The 21,929-nt window shown below is 47.6% G+C and overlaps 1 protein-coding gene across 1 annotated transcript in view; it reads left to right on the plus strand.

Annotated features, from left to right (window-relative positions):
- Positions 1-1,139: 1,139 nt before the first annotated feature.
- Positions 1,140-21,929, plus strand: part of LOC309523258 (nuclear pore complex protein Nup214-like) — a gene marked incomplete at its 3' end in the record, with an annotated part of 64,206 nt that continues 43,416 nt past the window's right edge. The window contains exons 1-5 of the mRNA XM_082207043.1: positions 1,140-1,331; positions 6,544-6,695; positions 7,609-7,798; positions 8,296-8,366; positions 10,103-10,166. Coding sequence (XP_082063169.1) covers positions 6,633-6,695; positions 7,609-7,798; positions 8,296-8,366; positions 10,103-10,166 — 388 coding nt within the window. The 5' untranslated portion in view covers positions 1,140-1,331; positions 6,544-6,632. The remainder of the gene's footprint in view (positions 1,332-6,543; positions 6,696-7,608; positions 7,799-8,295; positions 8,367-10,102; positions 10,167-21,929) is intronic.

The raw sequence follows: 21,929 nt of genomic DNA on the forward strand, positions 1-21,929 counted from the left end.
GGCGCATAGAGGGGAGGAGAAGGATGGGGGTCACACGACTGTTATGCTGGGGAAGGTATAAGGACCGCCCACTCCCAGATTCTGTTAGCGACTGAGCAGACATGGATTTGCGATGCTCTGCACTGTAAATAGTTTTGTACAGATAATAAAGCCTGGAAAAGACAGGTTGGAGTCTTGCCTGTTTGCTCTCGAGCAACCACACCAGCACCTGACACCATAGAAATTTGTTCAGGTATTGATTTCGTTTCCACACACCCTAGTATATTTCTTCTGTGCTATAGGTTGCTCTGAGTGTTCTACCAAGAGAAGATTGGAGCAATGTCTAAGACAGCCTTGTAAAAGAGCTTCCAAAAGTTACTAGCCTGTTGTTGCTTTTAGTTGGCATGGTAAGAGGCTAGTGGCCTCCATTTATGTGCTAACTGCAGCATTGGGGAAAGCCCTTCATCTTTAGCTATTATCTGATTTTGACAAAACACAGCCTATAGTGAGGAAATTTAAACCACAGGATAAAGCTTTAAAACTGAAACAGTCAATATAAAACAGAAATCTAGAATTTTGAACAGTTTATCATCACAAACTAAAGGGCTAGGTATTTTCTAAGTTTGCTAAATCAGGTGCATGAGCAAAAACAAGGAACCATTCAGTAGACTGTGTTATCTTTTCAGACATGATGCTAAACTATGAATTGACACTGAGACTCAAATGCACTCCCCTTCCCTCTTCCTTTACTGTGATGTAAGAAGGAGAGTGGACACTTCCTCCTTTAAACTAATCAGAGTTTCCTGTTGTGTTCGAACTTGGAGGGGGGGGGCTGTTAATTTAAGCTATGGTTAATTCAAACAAGCCAGGTTCAAATCATAATTTATGATCCCTAGCTGGCTTGAACTAACCACAGTTTCCCAAACTTTAGATGTAACAAAGAGCTCCAGTTAGATTCAAAGCAAGTAGATGCTTCCAGTCTCCTTTTAGTAGCTGGTTCACTGAGGAATGGGGAGCAAATAAGTCTGAGAATCATTTGTGTAATTAAATGTGATTAAATAATCAAGGTTTTGGTTGAGTTCTGTGGTGTATTTGAATAAACTGATGCATTTAGATTTAGCCTGCACAGATTTTTAAATCTATGAATGTGCCACAGGATTTTAAGTTCAGAGCATTGAAGAAAGTACGAATCTTTGATGCGCCTGATGAACTCCCAAAAGAGTGTTCCAGTCTTCTTGCTGTATCCAACAAATATGGATTACTGTTTGCTGGCTGTGCAGCTGGACTGCAGATCTTCGAGACAAAAAACCTTCTAATGCAGATTCCAGTGGGGGATTCTCCTAATAAAATAGGTAAGTTTTTTCTCTTTCCTCACCCTCATCCCCAGCCTTCCTTAATTTTTATCTATAGAGCTGTATTTTTTAGCATTAAGCATAAACTCACTTGTTCTGCTCTGAATACCCATCATAAGCTTTGGGGTGGCAAGTATCCTTTGCAAATTATAGGGCTGGGTTTTTTTACCTATTTGGGCTCATGTAGCTTAGTGGATAAGGGACAGCTAAACATCTGGAAGTCTGCATTCAACTGTTGCCTCATTCATTAACTTGGTTGCCCTAAGTAAGTCTCCATTTTCTTTTTTTCCTTTTGGATTTTTACAATTTTATATTCAGTCAAACAACACAATATAACATTTGTCATATATAAGAAAAAGAACCACCCCCTCTGTGACTTCCCTCAATTTCCCCTTCTGGTTCTTTAAATATTTACTGCTTGTTGTTGTTTAGTCGTTTAGTCGTGTCCGACTCTTTGTGACCCCATGGACCAGAGCACGCCAGGCACTCCTGTATTCCACTGCCTCCCGCAGTTTGTTCAAACTCATGCTGGTAGCTTCGAGAACACTATCCAACCATCTCGTCCTCTGTCGTCCCCTTCTCCTTGTGCCCTCCATCTTTCCCAACATCAGGGTCTTTTCCAGGGAATCTTCTCTTCTCATGAGGTGGCCAAAGTATTGGAGTCTCAGCTTCACGATCTGTCCTTCCAGTGAGCACTCAGGGTTGATTTCCTTCAGAATGGGGAGGTTTGATCTTCTTGCAGTCCATGGGACTCTCTAGAGTCTCCTCCAGCACCATAATTCAAAAGCATCCATTCTTCGGTGATCAGCCTTCTTTATGGTCCAGCTCTCACTTCCATACATCACTACTGGGAAAACCATGGCTTTAACTATACGGACCTTTGTTGGCAAGGTGATGTCTCTGCTTTTTAAGATGCTGTCTAGGTTTGTCATTGCTTTTCTCCCAACAAGCAGGGGTCTTTTAATTTCGTAGCTGCTGTCACCATCTGCAGTGATCATGGAGCCCAAGAAAGTAAAATCTCTCACTGCCTCCATTTCTTCCCCTTCTATTTGCCAGGAGGTGATGGGACCAGTGGCCGTGATCTTCGTTTTTTTGATGTTGAGCTTCAGACCATATTTTGCGCTCCCCTCTTTCACCCTCATTAAAAGGTTCTTTAATTCCTCCTCACTTTCTGCCATCCATGTTCTGTCATCTGCATATCTGAGGTTGTTGATATTTCTTCCGGCAATCTTAATTCCGGCTAGGGATTCATCCAGCCCAGCCTTTCGCATGATGAATTCTGCATATAAGTTAAATAAGCAGGGAGACAATATACAGTCTTGTCGTACTCCTTTCCCAATTTTGAACCAATCAGTTGTTCCATATCCAGTTCTAAATGTAGCTTCTTGTCCCACATAGAGATTTCTCAGGAGACAGATGAGGTGATCAGGCACTCCCATTTCTTTAAGAACTTGCCATAGTTTGCTGTGGTCGACACAGTCAAAGGCTTTTACATAGTCAATGAAGCAGAAGTAGATGTCTTTCTGGAACTCTCTAGCTTTCTCCATAATCCAGTGCATGTTTGCAATTTGGTCTCTGGTTCCTCTGCCCCTTCGAAATCCAGCTTGCACTTCTGGGAGTTCTTGGTCCACATACTGCTTAAGCCTGCCTTGTAGAATTTTAAGCATAACCTTGCTAGCGTGTGCAATGAGTGCAATTGTGCGGTAGTTGGAGCATTCTTTGGCACTGCCCTTCTTTGGGATTGGGATGTAGACTGATCTTCTCAATCCTCTGGCCACTGGCCACGGCAAGGCAGTGATCCCCCTTCATGGATCACTGCCTTGCCGTGGCGAAGAGGCTTGAATAACTCACAGACGCTATGAACTATGCCGAGCAGGGCACCCAAGATGAACAGGTCATAGTGGAAAGTTTTGACCAAACGTGATCCTGGAGCAGGAACCGGCAAGCCACTCCAGTATCCCTGCCAAGAAACTCCATGGATAAAGACAACAGGCATTTACTGCTACTAATTATTATCTTATGTTTAAAATTTTATACCTTAATACTCTTATTTTCTTATCAGTTTTATACCAAATTTTCCTTCATGATTACATCTTACAGTCAATTTCATTCCATGTTGTCCTTACTTAACCTTTGATCTTCTTTTCTTACTTGTAAGTGTTTAATCAAACCCTGCTAGGGAGTCCGTATCTTTACAATATTTCTGTAAATATAACACAAAAGGTTCCCAGTCTTTTTAAAATTCTACATTATCATTGTCTCTTATTCTTTCCATTAGTTTCGCCATTTCTGCATATTCCATAAGGTTGACTTGCCATTCTTCTTTCATTGGTATCTTGTCGTCCTTCCATTTTTGGGCTAGTAGTATCCAAGCCGCCGTTGTAGCATACATAAACAACTTCTTCTGCTTTTTTGGTAGTTCCTGTCCTATTATACCCAACAGAAAAGCTTCTGGTTTTTTAACAAAATTTTAAACATCTTCTTCAGTTCATTATGTATCATTTGCCAGTAACTTTTAATTACTTTACAATTCCACCACATGTGGTAAAGCGTACCTTCTTTCTCTTTACACTTCCAGCACTTATTAGCACTTGTTCTATACATTTTTGCCAGTTTGACAGGAGTTAAATACCATCGGTACATCATTTTCATATAATTCTCTTTCAAAGTTGTATATGCGGTGAATTTTAAATCAACTTTCCATAATTTTTCCCAGTCTTTCATTTGTAAGTTATATCCTACATCTTGTGCCCGTTTAATCATTACACATTTAACCTCTTCATCTTTGGTTTCCCATTTTAATAATAAATTATACATCTTCTTCAATAATTTGGTATTATCCTCTACAATTTCTCTTTGAAATCTAGATAAATTATAATTAAATCCTTTCTTTTTATCTTCTTTGAAGACCTCATTTACTTGAAAAAATTGTAACCAGTCATTAACATGTTCTCTGATCTCTTCAAATTCTTTCATTTTTAATTTCCCTTCTGTTTCTATTAATAGATCTCTATTTGTAAGCCATTTTCCTCTCCTATTTATTTTTTTAATCAATGTTGCTTCCATTGGAGACAACCACCATGGAGTCTTCTGTTCTAATAAATCTTTGTACCTTACCTTTGTACTTTTAAGATCTGGAAGGGAAAAACCACCTCTATCTTTACTGTCTGTAAGTACAGTGGTGCCCCGCAAGACGAATGCCTCGCAAGATGGAAAACTCGCTAGACGAAAGAGTTTTCCGTTTTGGAGGTGCTTCGCAAAACGGGCTTGCTTTGCAAGACGACAATGTCTTGCGAGTTCTTGCTGGTTTTTTTCCTCCCCCCCCTTTTTCTAAGCCGCTAAGCCGCTTATCAGCTGATCCGATCAGCAGATAAGACGCTAAAAGCCGCTAAAAGCGCTAATAGCGCTAATCCGCTAATCCGTCAATGGCCTTGCTTCGCAAGACGAAAAAACCACTAGACGAAGAGAATCACAGAACGGATTCTTTTCGTCTTGCGAGGCACCACTGTAATTTATGTTTTATTATTGGTTTTTCCCTTTCCAAATGAATTTTGTAATATCCATTTGTCATTTCTTGAAGCATGCTTCATTACCTATAACCGGTACTGACTGGAATAAAAATAACATTTTTTGCAATATGTTCATATTGATCACTTCATATTTATCACTTCCTAACAGTGATAAATTCATTCTTCCCCATACTTCTAGATTCCTTTTTATTTCATTCCATTTTTTTCATAATTATCTTTAAGCATGTTAATATTTTTGGTTGTCAACCAAACTCCTAAATATTTAACTTTTTTATGAACCTCTGTTTCTATATTTTGCTGTAATCCCCCCCCCCTTTTCTGGTACATTTTTCACTCTCAGCTTTGTCTTATTTTTGTTCAACTTAAAACCTGCCACCTGCCCAAAGTTCTGTATTTTTTCTAAGACTTTCGGCAGAGAGTTCTTAGGGTCCTCCACTGTTACTATTTATATGTTCCCCGTCCCCCACCATGATTCCTCTGGGTTTGTTTGTTTTTACCTATTTGGGCTCATGTAGCATTGTGGGTAAGGGACAGCTAAACATCTGGAAGTCTGCATTCAACTGTTGCCTCATTCATTAACTTGGTTGCCCTAAGTAAGCCTGCATTTTCTAACCTGCCAAACTGGTGCAGGGGAAATAGCATTGGCCAACCATCTACAGTCGTTGTAATGCTTACTGAGACAATGTTTGTGAATCACTGTGTTGCTGGGAATCACAAAAGGGGAGAGTGTGTAGCTCCTAGTTTAGCGTTGTCTTAGAATTCTGGGATCAGGGGTTTATTATGTATCTCTGTATTTATTTTCCTTTACTTATATCCTAACCTTCCCAACAGGAGCATGGCTGGGCGATGCAGTTTACAAATACAGCACAACAATAAATAACATTAACAACACATAAAGTAGTGGCATTGGCAAGAAGGTATATTACATTCCAAAGGCTTGAGTAAACCATAAAGGTTTTCACATTGTGACACATTCCATTTGCAAGGGAGTTCTATATTCTATGAGGGTGCCATTCAGAATGTCTTGCATTAACAGTGCCTGCCCGGTAGAGCTGGGCGATATATCAGAGCATTGCCCCAAACTGGTTTGAAGTCCAGATCATGATAACAGTTTCAGAATTTTTCACCTGGCAATATATCATGAATCCTTGCTCACTCCTTGACTGCCACCAGCACTGCACATTTCACTCTCGAGTGACACTTGCAAGTCTGTCTGATGTTCACCCACAGTGAGAGGCCCAATTCCTCCCTCTGCAGCCCAGCTGCCAGCCTTGGCAGAGGGAACTTGAGAAGGTGCTTGCCTGCCTGTCTGCACCTTCACCCAAGCAAGTGGGCTGCCTCCTCCCTCCCTCCAGATTAGTACACTAGGGCTGGGCAATGTATCATCCAAAACCAGTTTGAAGTCCATATCCAGGAGTCAATATGTGGCTGCTTATTTCTTCCCACCTTCTTCCCACCTTTCTTCTTATTTCAGACATTGTGTTATATCAGTATATTGCGATGTTGAAAACCAGACATCGCCCAGCTCTGCTGCCCAACAGGTTGAAATAACAAGCAGGGCATCCCCAGCCGATCTTAACAGACGAATAGGGCAGTATTGGATTAGTTCAGGCCTCTAACTACCTTTAAAATAATTTATTGTTTCCCCCCCCTCCCTGGTGCTCCTCTTCATTTTTTTTAAGTTTAGAATGTCCAGAGTCTCTTCGTTCCCACCTAGTTATTTGTGCATCACTTGGCACTCAGCTGTGATAACCTCACACTCTCTGTCTGCATGGCCTCCAGTGAAGCTGGGTCCTTCATTGGCTTTTTTGATGTTCGCACCTTTGTGAATCAGGTAAGTTGCATGGTTTGAAAACAAACTTGGAACCCCCCACAACCCTCACTCCAGGGTGTGCTTTGCTATGAGTTTTGAAACTGGAGAGCTTTAGCAAGCCCTAATGAAGCATAACCACACTTAAGGATTCAGATGTAATGCTAAACCATTGTTAATTAAAAATTGGGAGGAATACTACCACAGTGTAGTATTCATGTGCGATAGTAAACTGCGGTTAATCAAAAAGGGAGCAGAAGATTCCAGTCTCTTCCTTGTGGCTGTGCCAGCAGGGGGGATGAAGTGTGTGAGGCTGAGGTTCGCTGTGACTCATATCCTCTCTATCTGACCCTCAAAGCTCTCCCCAGGCCACACTCCTCACCAGCCTTGCTCAGCATTCTCCCTGAGTGCTTTTTCCTGGCTGGAAGTTGTCCATGAACTGTGATAATGACTCTTGCTTGCATGGCTGAAGATACAGGGGGCAGCACATGTAAAAGGCTCTGACTTTTGCATGGCTGGAATGTAGCCCACTGTATATATCCATTACTCTGTGCGCGTTTGCCTCAAGCCATGCCCACTACTGATACGTGCCCGCTGGAATGTTGTCCATAATGGAATGTGGCCCCTGTATAAAAAGGTCCTCCAGTGCTACAATAATCTGGAGCTCATCATTACTTCTGAACTCTACCACTGATAGGAGCTTAGGCTAGTGAAAACATCTCTTTCCTTCAGGTCTTGGAGAGTATGGTATAGAGTATGTATTTTAGTGTTTTGTTGGGCGCAGTATAAATAATAATAATAATAATAATAATAATAATAATAATAATAATTATTATTATTATACTGAGCTTGGTGGGCCAGTGATTTGACTCTACTGAAGGCAGGTGTCTTTGCTCATATGGATACGATCTAACAAACGTCCATTTCCTTCTAATAGGCTAAGCAGCAAAAACGCCCCTTTGCCTATCAGAAGATGGCTGGGGCGATGGTCATTGACCTGAAATGGAATCCAGTGAATGCCTCCATGCTGGCCGTCTGTCTGTCTGATGGAAGCCTCTCTGTCCTGCAGGTGGCAGATTCCGTGAAGATCTATGCAACTCTCCCTGCTTCAGTGGCTGTTACATCAGGTTAGTAGCATGACTTTTAGACTGATGCAAAAAATCCCTGTTATAAATCAGCTGAATTGGAGTTCCGATTTACATATATTTTAGAGTTACAGCTCAAAGTAAGCCTGATTGCACCATATGGACTATTGCAAACAAGGGTATCTCATAAGGAACCTTTGGCCCTCCCAATGTTGCTGAACTCCAACTACCACCCACCCCTGGCCATTGGCTGTGCTTGCTAGGCTGATGGGAGCTGCTGTTCAGCAGCATCTAGAGGGCCAACATTTCCCCTCTCCTACTCTAGGGTATGCTCTCCTGAGACCATCGTTGGCTGCACCTTCATGTTGAATGGACATTCTATTGCATTCCAAATTTGAGATTGTCGTCGTGTTTGAATAACACTTGTGAGGGCAATTTAAGCCATTTGCCAAATTGCACTGGTTGGTTTTGTTGTTGCTATTTCCTTTGCAACTGCTTAATGATGCCTGCTTGCTTTTCTCTCCCCCCCCCCCCTTTAGTGTGTTGGAGTCCTAAAGGAAAGCAGCTGGCTGTAGGCAAGCAGAATGGCACAGTGGTCCAGTATCTGCCTGTAAGTCTGTTTTGTTCTATTTGGCCTATAATGATCTGCCTCCTCCTGCTTCTCCCTCTTGGTTCTTTCCTGTTTTGTTCTCCCAATTCACAGTTCAGAAGATGGAGTCTTAAGCATAAGGGTAGCAGAAGTACATGTCTGGGAATGGCTGTAGTCTAGAGCTTGAGCATCCATTTTGCATGCACTAGTCCCCAGGTTCAGTCACCGGCACTGTCAGGTAGAATGAGAATTTTGATTTTGTATAATAAGCTAGTTTCTTCATGCCTTCACACTCCTCTCTATTCACCATCCAGGCAATCAAGAAGTTTAGGAGCACAAGGCTGCATATGCACCATACATTTAAAACACATGATTTCTTCCCCCCTTCCCCAAGGAATCATGGGAACTGTGGTTCTGTTGGGGTAAACTATGGTTCTAAGGATTCTTAGCGATAAGCCATGTGCTATGAATGAATGGCTGTGCATCTAGCCAGGCAAAAACACAAAGGGGGAAAGAGGGCTAGTAAGGGATGTGGCTTGAGGTGAACCCTGAGGACAAAATAGAGGCTTGGAGGACTGCATTTGATCCCTGGGCCTAAAATTAATCAATTTTCTTTCATTTTATTTGTTTGCTGCTCTTCTACAAAAAAACATGCTCAAAGCAGCTTACAACAAAGAAACAGGAATGCATTTCGAACGAACACTACTAAAACCTTCATAATAACACAGCACAACAAAAATATATCATACCAAAACCCCACATTTCAGTATTATAAATATAACAAGATTACTTAAGCACCATGCAGCATGCAATAGCAAAAACAAGGAAGCATCATAGTTTCACCTTAGTCCTAGAAGCACCACTCCTATGATGTTGCTTACAGTCCCTCTCCTGTAGCAGCAGCTTATAAGGCTTCCAAGGGCAAAGGATGGGATTGCTGGAAACACCTCTCCCATGATGATGTTCATCTCTGATATAAGTGAGTTGGGACCATGCCCATAATTAAGCGGGAGGTTAAGAGTGCCCACATTTGACTGCCAGCAATCTCTCCTTAGAGGGATCTTTCGCTACAAAATGCCTGTGCCTGAAATCTTGGAGCATTGTTCCCATTGAGAGCAGATTAGGGATAGAGAACTCATAGTCCTCCAGCTGTTGTTGTATTTCATGGGTAGGCAAACTAAGGCCCGGGGGCCGGATCCGGCCCAATCGCCTTCTCAATCTGGCCTGCGGGTGGTTCGGGGATCAGCGTGTTTTTACAGGAGTAGAATGTGTGCTTTTATTTAAAATGCATCTCTGGGTTATTTGTGGGGCATAGGAATTTGTTCATTTCCCCCCAAAAAATATAGTCTGGCCCCCCACAAGGTCTGAGGGACAGTGGACCGGCCCCTTGCTGAAAAGGTTTGCTGACCCCTGTTGTATTCCATCTCCCATCAGCTCCATCTAGCATGGCCAATAGTCAGGGGATACTGGGAGTTGTAGTCCAAGAACATCTGGAGGGCTTCAGGTTCATCATCCACAGAGCAGACAGTACTGAGTGAAATGTACCATGTCATCAGATTACTGAACCATGGTAGCTTCAGATGAAACACTTTGGACATTTTTTTGAAAGTTCTTGTATAAATTCAGAGTGTTTGTGTTTTATTATTGCATGTGTGATATGAAGTGTTGCATTGTAGATAGAATACTTTGAAGAAACAAACCCCCCATATGATTAAACTTAGGGTATTCTAATCACTCTCATTCTTCTATTTTTTCAGAACCTGCAGGAGAAGAAAACAATTCCCTGTCCTCCATTCTATGATTCAGATAATCCTGTCAAAGGTACTGTGTTTCCTAAAATTTGGCGTTTTGACCGGTTGGTATTACAGTAGTACAGATGGATCATGTAATCACAGTGTTTCACTTACATGCCTAGAATTTGCCCATCCATGAAATCCAGGCATATTGTGGAATGTGAGATGCTTGTTTTTGACTAACTAGTCGTTGAAAAATAAATCTGGCAGGTGTTTTGCTCAAAATACTAAGTAGTATTTTATACCAATCCCATTTACAGTATGGATTAATATTTAATCTCCTGTAATTTAGTTGTCAGGGTTGTTAATGCAGCACAGTTACATAATTGCGTGGACAGGCGGAGTCCCCAGATCCTGCACGGTCCCCCCGTCATGTGGAATAACGACCCAAGACAACGTGCTATGGGATTAAATTGGCCACAACTTTATTAAATTTCAAATGTGGGTAGACCTTGGCTCAGGCATTGGGCGTTCTCCCTCCCTGGTCCCCCGCCGGGGACCTAGGGAGCATCAGGGTTACCCAGTGTGTGTGGGGGGATGGGCCGGCTCTGGAGAACATATGTTCAAGCAGAGATGGCCGCCCCCGTAACGCCGCCGCCGCCGCAGGAGAGAGCAATGACGACCTTTCGGTGTACGGCCAAAGCCTCCCTTCAGAAAACCCCTTTAACGGGGAACCCTGGTATCGTCGCCGCAAGAGGAAGATGGACAAAAGGATTCCACCCAAGGCCTGATACCGCCACCCGAGACCGCAAAGATTGCGGTCTCACCGCCAAGACTACCTACATCTGAAAAACGCCTTTGCCATCCTCCAACCAGTCCATCAGGCCATGCCTGATGTCGCTTAGCCAACGCTCGTTACCAAGGTCCGATAGGTGCACGCCATCCAGCCGAAATAGCTCCTGCATGTAAACTTTAATGTTGGGGTGTTTCACAACCAGACCTCCCATGCGAGTGGTTGCAGAACGCACTGCCCTATTGATTTTTTCCACAATGTAATTGAGTCTAGTGGGTTTGATGTTGCCACGCCAATGCAAGCATGGTAGAAGTTTGGACCAGAAAATCATGATACTGGGGTGAGTGGCGTGTACGCTTTCCAGGTCTGCGATCGCTGTTTTGATCAGAATTATGCTTTTCCGCACGACCAAGTCATTTTCGCCGAGGTGGAGCACAACCGCGCTTGGCGGAACGCAAGTTCGTGACGCAACCGAGGGAGCAGGCCATCCCACCGCATTCCACGTTGTCCGAACCAGGTAATGGAGATCTTTGGCTGCAGACCCAGATGTTCACCGCCTGGACCAGTAGTGGCGTGGATGGCCGCCCAATGCACTATGCTGTGGCCGAAGATCCACACATGTTTGGGGGTTGAGTCTGAAAGAAAGGATTATATGGTATCTGTCAGTGCCTGCTGGTTGTGTCTAATGTAGCCTTTGAAGGCAGCTGAACGCCACCGCCCCATTGTTTTTATGTGTTCGGCCGGGAGGCTGCTCGCAGCTGCAGTGGTTGCTGCACCAATGCGAAAGGAATGCCCGGAAAATTGTGCCGGGTCGCCTCCACAGGCATGTATGGCCTTACGCAATATTGAGACAAATTGGCAACGGGTCATGGGGCGGCCTGATGCATGAATGAGGAGGGGGCCTGGTCCCGGAGGATGTACCTTCAGGAATTTTCGTGTGTCCGCGACAGGGCATGGTCCAGTGTGTGGGGAGGAGGCTAGACTTAGAATGGAACCCCTACCTAGTTGATCGGTTTTGGAGGCTCGGATTTTGACTTGTATCATGCGCTTGTCAAGGTTGATATCAGCCACTGACAAGCCCCCGTGATGAGGTGACAGTGTGCCCCCAACGCACTCTCCGATACGGAGCGCACCAAAGAAGGCCAGGGAGAAGGCCGCCCTGAAGAGCCTAACCTCATAGTTGGACCAGCAAATGCTGGGGAGCGCATCCCATATCATCTGGAGGATCTCACTGGTTACTGGCCTCCTCTTATCTGGAATGGGCGGGTGGGAGCGACGCCACCCTGCAATAAGCTTCCTTACGTGGAAAGTGTTACAGGGGTCTGGGAACCCAAAACAGTTGCTGAAGTATGAGATAGCGGCCTTGTGCGGGCTGATGGTCCTAAGGGCCATGCCTCTACGCTTTAGGTGAACCAAATATTTTAGAACATCATGCTCCTTAGCAGCACGTCTGCATCGTAAACCAAACTTATCTCTGAACCCCTCGAATTGGGACCATGCTCTGGTGTAGGACTGCAATGTTGATGGTGCAAGGGCGCTCAGTACTCCTGCTGTCACTTCTCTCGTCCAAGTTCCCAGAGGTCCTCCGGAAAGGCCTCTGGGAGTTGATCGGCCTCGGGTGCTAGGTCGCGAAAACGCTCCATCTGAAAGCGAGACAGGGCATCTGCAATTTTGTTATTGAGGCCGGGGATGAACCGTGCGGAAAAGGAGATGTTACCTTTCAGACATTCCAGCACGAAGAGGCGGAGCACGCGAATTACCCTGTTGGATTTTGCGGATTGCTTCGCGATGATTCTTACCACCGCCGGGTTGTCCGACCAGAAGCACACCCTGGTGTCCTTGAGGAGGTGCCCCCAAACCCGGAGAGCCACTAGGATTGGGAAGAACTCAAGAAAAGTTAAATCGCGTGTAATGCCCTCCGCGTGCCAAGATGTCGGCCACGGCTGCGCACACCAGTGACCCCTGAAGTAGACACCAAAGCCAAAGCGACCAGAGGTGTCAGAGTGCACCTGTAGCTGTTCCTTAGGCAGCAGCCAATCTTGCCAAAAGGACACCCCATTGTAACTTTCCAGGAAGGTCAGCCATATTTTGAGGTCCTCCCTTATGGTGTGGGTGACCCTGATGTGGTGATGGGGGGCACCACCGCCAGCCGTGAGGCGGGCTAGGCGTGCGCAAAAGGCGCGACCGGGCGAGATAACCCTGCATGCAAAATTGAGGTGTCCTAGGAGTGTCTGGACCTGACGCAATGTGGTCTTCTTCTGGGCCATCATGGTAGTTATCAATTCCCGCAGCGTGGCGAGTTTGGCCGGGGGCAGGCGAGAGGTTTGACTGACAGAATCCAGTTCAATACCCAGATATGAGATGACAGTGGTTGGACCTTCGGTCTTGTCTGCTGCCAGTGGAATGCCTAGTTCAGCCGCCAGCTGAATGAAGCATGCCAGCGCCCTAGCGCATGCATCTGAGCCCGCTGGCTGCACGAAAAAGTAGTCATCCAGGTAATGGGAAATGCGGTGGGACCCCGACCTGCGTTTCATGGCCCATTCCACAAATGTGCTGAAGGTTTCAAATGCAGCGCATGCGATGGAACAGCCCATGGGCATAGCTTTGTCAAAGTACCATTGGTCCTGGAATTTGAAACCTAGCAACCAGAAGTCCCTGGGGTGGACTGGTAGCAGACGGAAGGCTGATTCGATGTCACATTTTGCCATGAGCGCGCCCGGGCCAAACTCCCTAACCAGCCTGATTGCCTGATCAAGAGATGCATATTTGACTGAGCATTGTTCTTCGGGAATGGCATCATTTACTGACCCACCCTTTGGGTAAGAAAGGTTATGTATTAATCGAAACTCGCCTGGTGCCTTCTTAGGTACAATAGCCAGTGGGGACACTATGAGGTTAGGAAATGGGGGTTCTGTGAAGGGACCTGCCATTCGCCCCAGCAAGCGTTCTTTTGTGATCTTCTTCTTGGCGATGTATGGCATATCTCGGACAGACTTTTGGTTGGGGGGATTGGTGCATGAGGGGGTGCCTACCACTGGGATGCGGAAACCTTCCTTAAAGACCTCCTCAATGTATTTTGCTGCCTCTTTATTGGGGTACTGGTGTAACAAAGGCAGCATTGCTGATAGAGATATGGGTGAGGGGGCTAGGGAAAGGAGAGCACTATTTGCGGGCATTGTTAGGATATTTCCGTTCCACCTTAAAAGGGAGCAGGCTTTGGGAGTCACAGAGTCTGCGCATGTCCTGTTCACAGGATGTTTTTGTTCTGCTGTTGTTTCCTTTCGATTGCCAGTTGGTCAGAGACGCTGACTGAGAATGGACGTGTTTTCTTTTGTTCTGTTCATGTTCTAAATAAAGTCTGTAAATATGCTCTTCTGCTCTTCTGCGGTGCAAGCTTTTGACTGTGTTTTCTGCTGAAAGAGGGTGCACCAGCCTAGGAATGTGGCTAGGAATTTCCAAAGGCTTTGTGCCCCTAACTGTTGGATCTGCGTGACTACGGGAGGCCGATGGATTCTCCGAACTCCGGCTTGGGGGCCATGATGGACGTTATCTCCCTGGCAGTTTCCCAACAACAAGGTTTCGGGCCCAGATTCATAGCACCTACAGGAGAGTAAAGCTGCAACAGACTGCGTTTGAGAGGTATGAAGTGGGGAAAGCGAAAGGAAGGGACTCTTTTCTGTTTTACCTTGCAAGGAGCCTTTGATCTCCGGCAAGGCTTAATTGGCCTGGGAGCTGCGCCAAAAAGGCTTCGTGATTAATGGCTGCCAAGATAAGGAGTCTCTCAAGTTAAAAAAGACTCACGGCTAATGCCAAAAGCTGGAATGGAGTTTTTCCGAGCTTATGGAAATGCTGAATGCCCTAAGTTGGATGGGCAGAATTATGAAACCTGGGCAAAATGGTGTGAATCTTTGCTGCGTCAGTTTGGGGTGTGGCATGCCGTTTCTGAGCCCCCTCCGGTTCCTCTGACAGAGAAATGGAAAGGCCAGAATTCGAAAGCGATTGACGTAATAGTCTTATCCGTATCTCTTGAGGAAATTAAGACGCTGGCTGGCAACACCACTGCACGTGGAATGTGGAATGCTTTGAAAAAAGCTCATTTGCCAGTAATCCCAGCCCAGAGTTTGACTGCATCGGAGGTCCTAGCTGTTTCCCAGAATGCGAGTGAATGCAGGGATGCTGAGGGCACCGGTTGCAAGCTGCAGGGGGAGCTGACCGTCACGTCATCCCAGGCAGCATTCCAGCCTCCAGGGGGAGCCAAGGAGTCGGCAGCTGAGAGCTCTGGTTCTCGTGAGAACCAAGGCCATCGCCTTTGCAGAGGCTGGAAAAGCAAAGGTAAACACAGGCAGGCGTCTGCAGATGGCCCAAAGCAGAGGGAGGGTGAAGAGCCCGCGCCAGGGAAAAACAAAGCGTTGTTTGCTGGCACAGCTTCACCAAAGGCTAAAGGCACGTCTGCTGACCAGAAGCAGGGGGGCAAGCTGCAAAAGCCCACGCCAGTGAAAAACAAGGCTATGTTTGCTGGCACAGCTTCACCAAAGGCTAAAGGCACGTCTGGTGGCCAGGAGCAGCGGGGGGGGGGGGCAAGCTGCAAAAGCCCACAGCGGTGCAAAACAAGGGTTTGCTTGCTGTAAAGACTGCTCCAACAGCCAAAGGCAGATTTATTCTTGATTCAGGTGCCACCCGCCACGTCACGAAGGATCGCCATCTCTTTATCTCCTTCAAGCCTCAGGAAGGTGAGATCCACCTGGCTGATGGAAGGGCGTTGCAAATTGCAGGAGAAGGGACTGTGAAACTTGCAAGTCTGCACACAACCATCAGCGGTGTACTTTTTGTTCCAGGAGCGGCGAGCAACTTGCTGAGCGTCCCACAGCTTACTGGGCGTGGTTTTCAGATTTCCTTCAAGAGGAGCGTCTGTGTCATCAGTAAAGGCAAAGAGGACTATTTGCATGCAAAGTTTATGGATGGTTTGTTCCATATAACTTATGAGGACACTGCTGTTGTATCTAATGCTGATTCTTGTTGTGTTGCACAAACTAACAAAGTTCTTCATGCAGGTTGCATTCACGATGCGCATCGACGGTTTGGTCACGTCTCTTGGAAGGCATTGGCCAAGATGCCAGAGGCGGTTGAGGGTTTGAACATCAAACCCTGTAAATTTCACATGAAGTGTGTATCTTGTGCAGAGAACAAGGTGAAAGTTGCTCCAAAAGGCAAGGAGTCTAGCAGGCAGGCTTCCAAACCCTACCAGCTAGTGCATGCAGACCTGGTTGGGCCACTTGCGCCCTCTTTAGGAGGAGCAAGGTACTTCATGATCCTGATTGATTCTTTTTCGAGGTACATTCATGTGTTTTTGCTCGAACAGAAATCGCAAGCGTTTCCGAAGTTTAAGGCATTCTGTGCTTAGTTGGAGAATGTGCACGGTAAACGTATTTCTTGTTTGTTTACTGATTGGGGCGGGGAGTTCACTTCTCAGCAGTTTGAAGCTTTCCTGACTGAGAAGGGAATCCAGCATGACATGTCAACGCCCAGATCGCCATGGATGAATGGTCTTGCAGAGAGAGCAAATCAGACATTGCTGCAAGGAATAAAAACCTTGTTGCATGATGCCAATCTCCCTGATAAGTTTTGGGGGGAGGCTTTGGGGAATCTGGTTTATTCTTTTAATCGCAGATTGTCATCACCCATTGGCTGTACTCCCTATGAGAAGATGTTTGGCAAGAAACCCAACACCAAACACATGAAAATCTTTGGTTCTGACATGTGGATACACTCCCCACAAACCAACAAGCTTGGGAAGCGTGGGGCACATGGTTTGTTCATGGGGTACGAAAAAGGTGCATACAGGGTATGGATGACTAACTCTAAGTCCATTAAGTTCTCAAGGAGTGTTGAGTACAATCCCAAGTGGGGGGAAAATGTGGGAATTTTCCAGAGTTACCCAGAGGAGGATGAAGGTGATGTCAAGCAAGCAGCTAAAGCTGAGGAAGCTGCTGAGGATGATGAGGATGATGATGAGGATGATGATCAGAGTTCGGATTCCAGTTCAGTGGGCGGCGCTGCTGCTGGTGTCAGTGACAGTGATGACACAGCAGACTACCAGAGCGCAAAGGCCTCAGTCAGACCATCTGATGCGTCTGACAATGAACTGGAAGAACCACTGTTCACCATTGGTCATTTTTCTCCTAAGAAAGAGGAGATGAGTCCAGAAGACTTGCGTCTAGTACGTAGGTCTGAAAGGGCGACCAAGGGCAGACCTCCAAAGAGGTATGCTGATGAGTTTGCTAAGACAGCAACTGCTGTTCTTAGTAGCTCAGAGAAGGTGTGGGAACCTTCAAGCTTCAAAGAGGTTCAGGAGTTAACCTCTAAAGATGCTGAGCCTTGGCTTAATGCCATGAAGGCTGAAGTTGATTCCTTGAACAGGAACCAAACTTGGGAACTGGTACTGATAGTCCCAGGAATGAGACTGGTTGGCAGCAAATGGGTCTTCGAGGCCAAAACAGACCAGAATGGCAAGGTAGTCAGACACAAAGCCAGATTGGTTGCCAGAGGTTTTTCACAGGTACCAGGACAGGATTACCACGAGACCTACTCTCCCACAGTCAAATATGAGAGCATTCGGCTGATGCTCAAGATTGCTGCGGAGGAGAAACTGCATGTTTCCCACCACGACATTAATACAGCTTTTTTGTACGGGATTTTGGGGGAGGAGCTGTTCATGCTTCCACCTGATGGGATGCAGATACAGAAGGGAATGGTCTGTAAACTGCGGAAATCCTTATATGGTCTCAAGCAGAGTGCCAGGTGTTGGAACACAAAACTCACTGAGACATTGCTTTCTCTAGGTTTTCACCAGGGCAAAGCTGATCCATGTGTGTTTGTCAAGGAGGAGGGGCAAAACAAACTGTATTGTTTATGTTTTGTTGATGATCTTCTGATGTTTTGGAAGAATCAGGCTTTTTACCAAAGCACCCTAGCTCAGCTGAAGGAGCACTTTGACATGAAGGATCTTGGTGAGGTATCCAACTATCTTTCTCTGCAGGTGGAGAGAGACCAAGCAGGTAATTTTCTGGTACACCAAACACAGAAAATTGCTGATGTGTTAACCAGGTTGAATTTGGTTGATGCAAACCCAGCAGACACACCGATGGTGACAGGTTACCAGGTAGACAGTACTGCTGAAGCGTTTTCTGACACAACGCTGTACAGATGCATTCTAGGCAAGATGAATTTCATTGCCAGATGTTCAAGACCTGACATAGCTGTTAGCTGTAATCTGCTTAGCAGACATGCCAACAATCCTACGGTTCAGGATTGGAAAGCTCTGAAGCGCATAGCCCGCTATTTGAAAGGGACTATGCACTACAGGCTGAGGTTCACCAGTCAGAAGACTGGAGGTCTTGAAATCTTTGCAGATGCAAGTTTTGGAAGTGACACCACGGATGGTACGAGCACTTCTGGAGTGTGCTACATGTACAACCACTGTCTGTTTGACTGGTTGTGCAAGAAGCAAACAACAGTGAGCCTAAGTTCCTGTGAAGCAGAACTCAATGCTCTGTCATTTTCACTCATGGATTGTGAATGGTTGATGCAACTGTTTAAGGACATCAGAGTTTCTGTGAAATGTCCTGTACAAGTGTATCAAGACATTAGATCGTGTTTGGCTTTGCTGAACTCCGAGAGTTGCAAGCAGAGAACCAAGTACTTGCAGATTAAGCTACATCGTGCAAGAGAGTGTATTCAGAAAGGACTGATTCAGGTGTCCTACATGGCAGGAAATGAAATTCCTGCTGATCTGTTGTCTAAGGTTGTTAACAGAGAACAACTTAAGGTTTACACACAGAAGTTGCAATTGGGTGAACCACAGGTACAACAGGTTACACGGAAAGGGGGAGGATGTTAGGATATTTCCGTTCCACCTTAAAAGGGAGCAGGCTTTGGGAGTCACAGAGTCTGCGCATGTCCTATTCACAGGATGTTTTTGTTCTGCTGTTGTTTCCTTTCGATTGCCAGTTGGTCAGAGACGCTGACTGAGAATGGACGTGTTTTCTTTTGTTCTGTTCATGTTCTAAATAAAGTCTGTAAATATGCTCTTCTGCTCTTCTGCGGTGCAAGCTTTTGACTGTGTTTTCTGCTGAAAGAGGGTGCACCAGCCTAGGAATGTGGCTAGGAATTTCCAAAGGCTTTGTGCCCCTAACTGTTGGATCTGCGTGACTACGGGAGGCCGATGGATTCTCCGAACTCCGGCTTGGGGGCCATGATGGACGTTATCTCCCTGGCAGTTTCCCAACAGTTTTTGCTTTGCTGAGCGCCAGAGGGGCCTGTAGAGCAGTGTTTCCCAACCTTTTTTGGGCAAAGGCACACTTGTTTGATGAAAAAAATCTCGAGGCACACCACCATTACAGCCCCGTGACGTCAGCGCGCAGCGTCACGCCGGGATGGACGCACGAAAGTGTAAGTTTCAATTTTTTTCCCTCCCCCTTGCCGGGGATCCTCCAAGCTTTTGGGGTGGGGGGGGGAGGAGGCAGCAAAGCGAGGCAGGAAGGAGAGCGCGGCTTGGCTGGGTGAGCTTTGGCAGGGGCAGGGAATGAGAGCCGCGAGGCGGGCGCTGCGGACGGAGGCGCTGCCCGCCGAGCTCGCAGGCAGCCAGGCAGGCAGATGGCGAGAGCCCCGCGCTGGGCGGCCTCTCCTCGCCGCCGCCGCCGCGCCTCTCGCCGCCCGCCTCGCCCGCCTCCCTCCAGGCAACATCTCACAGCACACCAGGCAACAGTGGTTGAAAAACACTGCTGTAGAGGCTCTGGCCTCTCTTTTGTCTTGAGATGTGCCTGCGCCTGATCCGCGGGAGCCTCGAAAAAGCTTCTTCCCCCGAAAACATTTCATGGTGGGGTGAGATCCCCTACAGCGCTCGCATTCATGAGCAAATCGACATTTTTCTCTGAGGCAGGAACCGTTGTTATACTCCCAGCAAGATCTCTTGGGGGCCTTGGATTGATATTTGGACTGTTTCACATTGTCGGGCCCTTTCTTGAAGAACGGGGCAACCAACTCAGACCACACGTCATCATCTTTGATATCCCATCTAACTGTGTCGTCCTCTGCCGCCCGTTCCCTGAATGCCTGGTCATAGGCGAGTGCCGCCTCCCCCCCAGACATGGCTTCAGCCTTTAGGATGATGAGTAGGTAGTTGGACAAGTGCCAACCCCTGTCAGGTTAACTAGCGACTATAATACCCATGTAAGTGGTGTATGCGGTGAGCCAATTACGAAAGGTACGCTCAACACTCACTTTTTTATCTTTTTTCCTCTGCTCGGCGGATTTAGATTTTAGGGCTGTCGAAGCGGTGGCTGCCGCCATGCGGTCGCGATTGAAATGGCTGCAGACTTGGGGCCACCACTAAGCAGGCCCCGCCACAGTTTATGGGGGTGTGGGGCAAGCAGAGGCACACACTGTCCCCCGGGGCCATCTGGGGGGGGGAGGCGGGTATGCCCACCGGCTGCAGAGGTCCCCCCCCCGCCGCCCAGGGGAGGTTCCAGGGTCGCCAGAGGCCTGGTGTAGGCCATGCGAAGTGGCAGGGCCTCCCTGCGGCCTTAAAGGCTGACAAAAGGTGGGGGAAGGCCATGCGGTGTGGCCCGCGGCCCCCCCCCCACGGAATGGGGGGGTGGCAGGAAGGCCCCCGCCGCCCAGGGGAGGCTCCAAAGCCGCTGTAGGCCCAGCTAGGCCGCACCATTCAGCAGAGCCTTTCCGAGGCCCGGTTAGGCCACCCAGAGCCGGGGAGTGCCGCAGCCCGCGCCCCCACCCCGGCGATTGTGAGTCTGGCGGGAAGGCCTCCGCCGCCCAGGAGAAGCTCCAAGGCCGCCGGAGGCCCGGCTAGGCCGCAAAATGCGACAAGGCCTCGCCGAGGCCCAGCCAGGCCTCCCTGCGGCCCAGGCAGCCCTCCGGAGCCGGGGGAGGCCGCGCGGCGGGGCCCGCAGCCCCCCCGGCGATCGCGGGGGCGGCGGGAAGGCTCCCGCCACCCAGGAGAGGCTCCAGGGCTGGGGGGCGCGGAGGAGCCCCCCAAGGCCTAGTAAGGCCTCACAAAACGCGGCGGGCCTCCCTGCGGCCTAAGAAAGGCCGTCTGGGGGCCACCAAGGCCCTGGGAGGTGACCGGGGACCCCCTCTCCACCACCCGCCGCACCCCAGGGCCGCCAGGCCTGGCGGGGGAAGGGAAGGGGCCGCGCGTGGCGTTGCCTCCCCCCCCGCGCGGCCCACACACCCCCGCAGGCATGGGGGGCAGCTAGAGGGGCCCCCGTGCCACCACCCAACACCCCGGGGCATCAGGGCCCACCTAAGGAAAAGGATCCCCTTTTGAAGGGGTATCCTGAAGTCCATTACCCCCCCCCCGTTATCCCTTGGGATCCCTCTAGTGGGGGGGGGGGGCAAAGGCCCCAGGCTTACCTTTGGAGCGAGGAAGTCCAGCGACGTCCTTCCTGGAGAAGCTCTGGAGCCAAGTGAGGATTCCCAGGTAAGATCCTCCCTCTATTGTGTGGGCAGGTAATCCCTCCCCTACCTGGCCTGGTCTCCTTGGCAACGCTTCCCCCAGGTGGGATTGGACAACTGACTGAGGTAGGCGGAGACCTCCAGATATCACACCTGAGGGAAGGCAAAGCCAAGCCTATGCTGTTGGGGCCACTCCAGATCTAGGGGCTGCACACGTCCATGCAAAGGGCGCCCCCCGTTTTAAGCGTGGAGCGGTCATTATAGTGCAAAGATTTGATAATGCCTTCCTTTCTTTTGGAAAAAAGTGCAGTCCTTGGGCATATTATAACATCTGTTACGTTAAATTTTTAATTCGTATATTTGTAATTGAAACTTGAAGCTCTTTATATGTCATGTTCCCTAAGATTAATACAGCAACAAAACTGTTGTACTCACAGCAGCCCCTTTGAAATTGATGGAGATGACTAAATTAGGCAGATTAACTTCAGTGTGTCTACTTGAGAAGAACTTTGCTGGATGCAGCCCTCTGTAGGGAAGGTTTCCAGTGTCCTAGATCCTTCTGTCTTCACGCAGTAAACAGTGTTAAGG

This window comes from Podarcis vaucheri (genome assembly GCF_965113315.1).
Source record: "Podarcis vaucheri genome assembly, chromosome: W".
Classification (NCBI taxonomy): Eukaryota; Metazoa; Chordata; class Lepidosauria; order Squamata; family Lacertidae; genus Podarcis; species Podarcis vaucheri.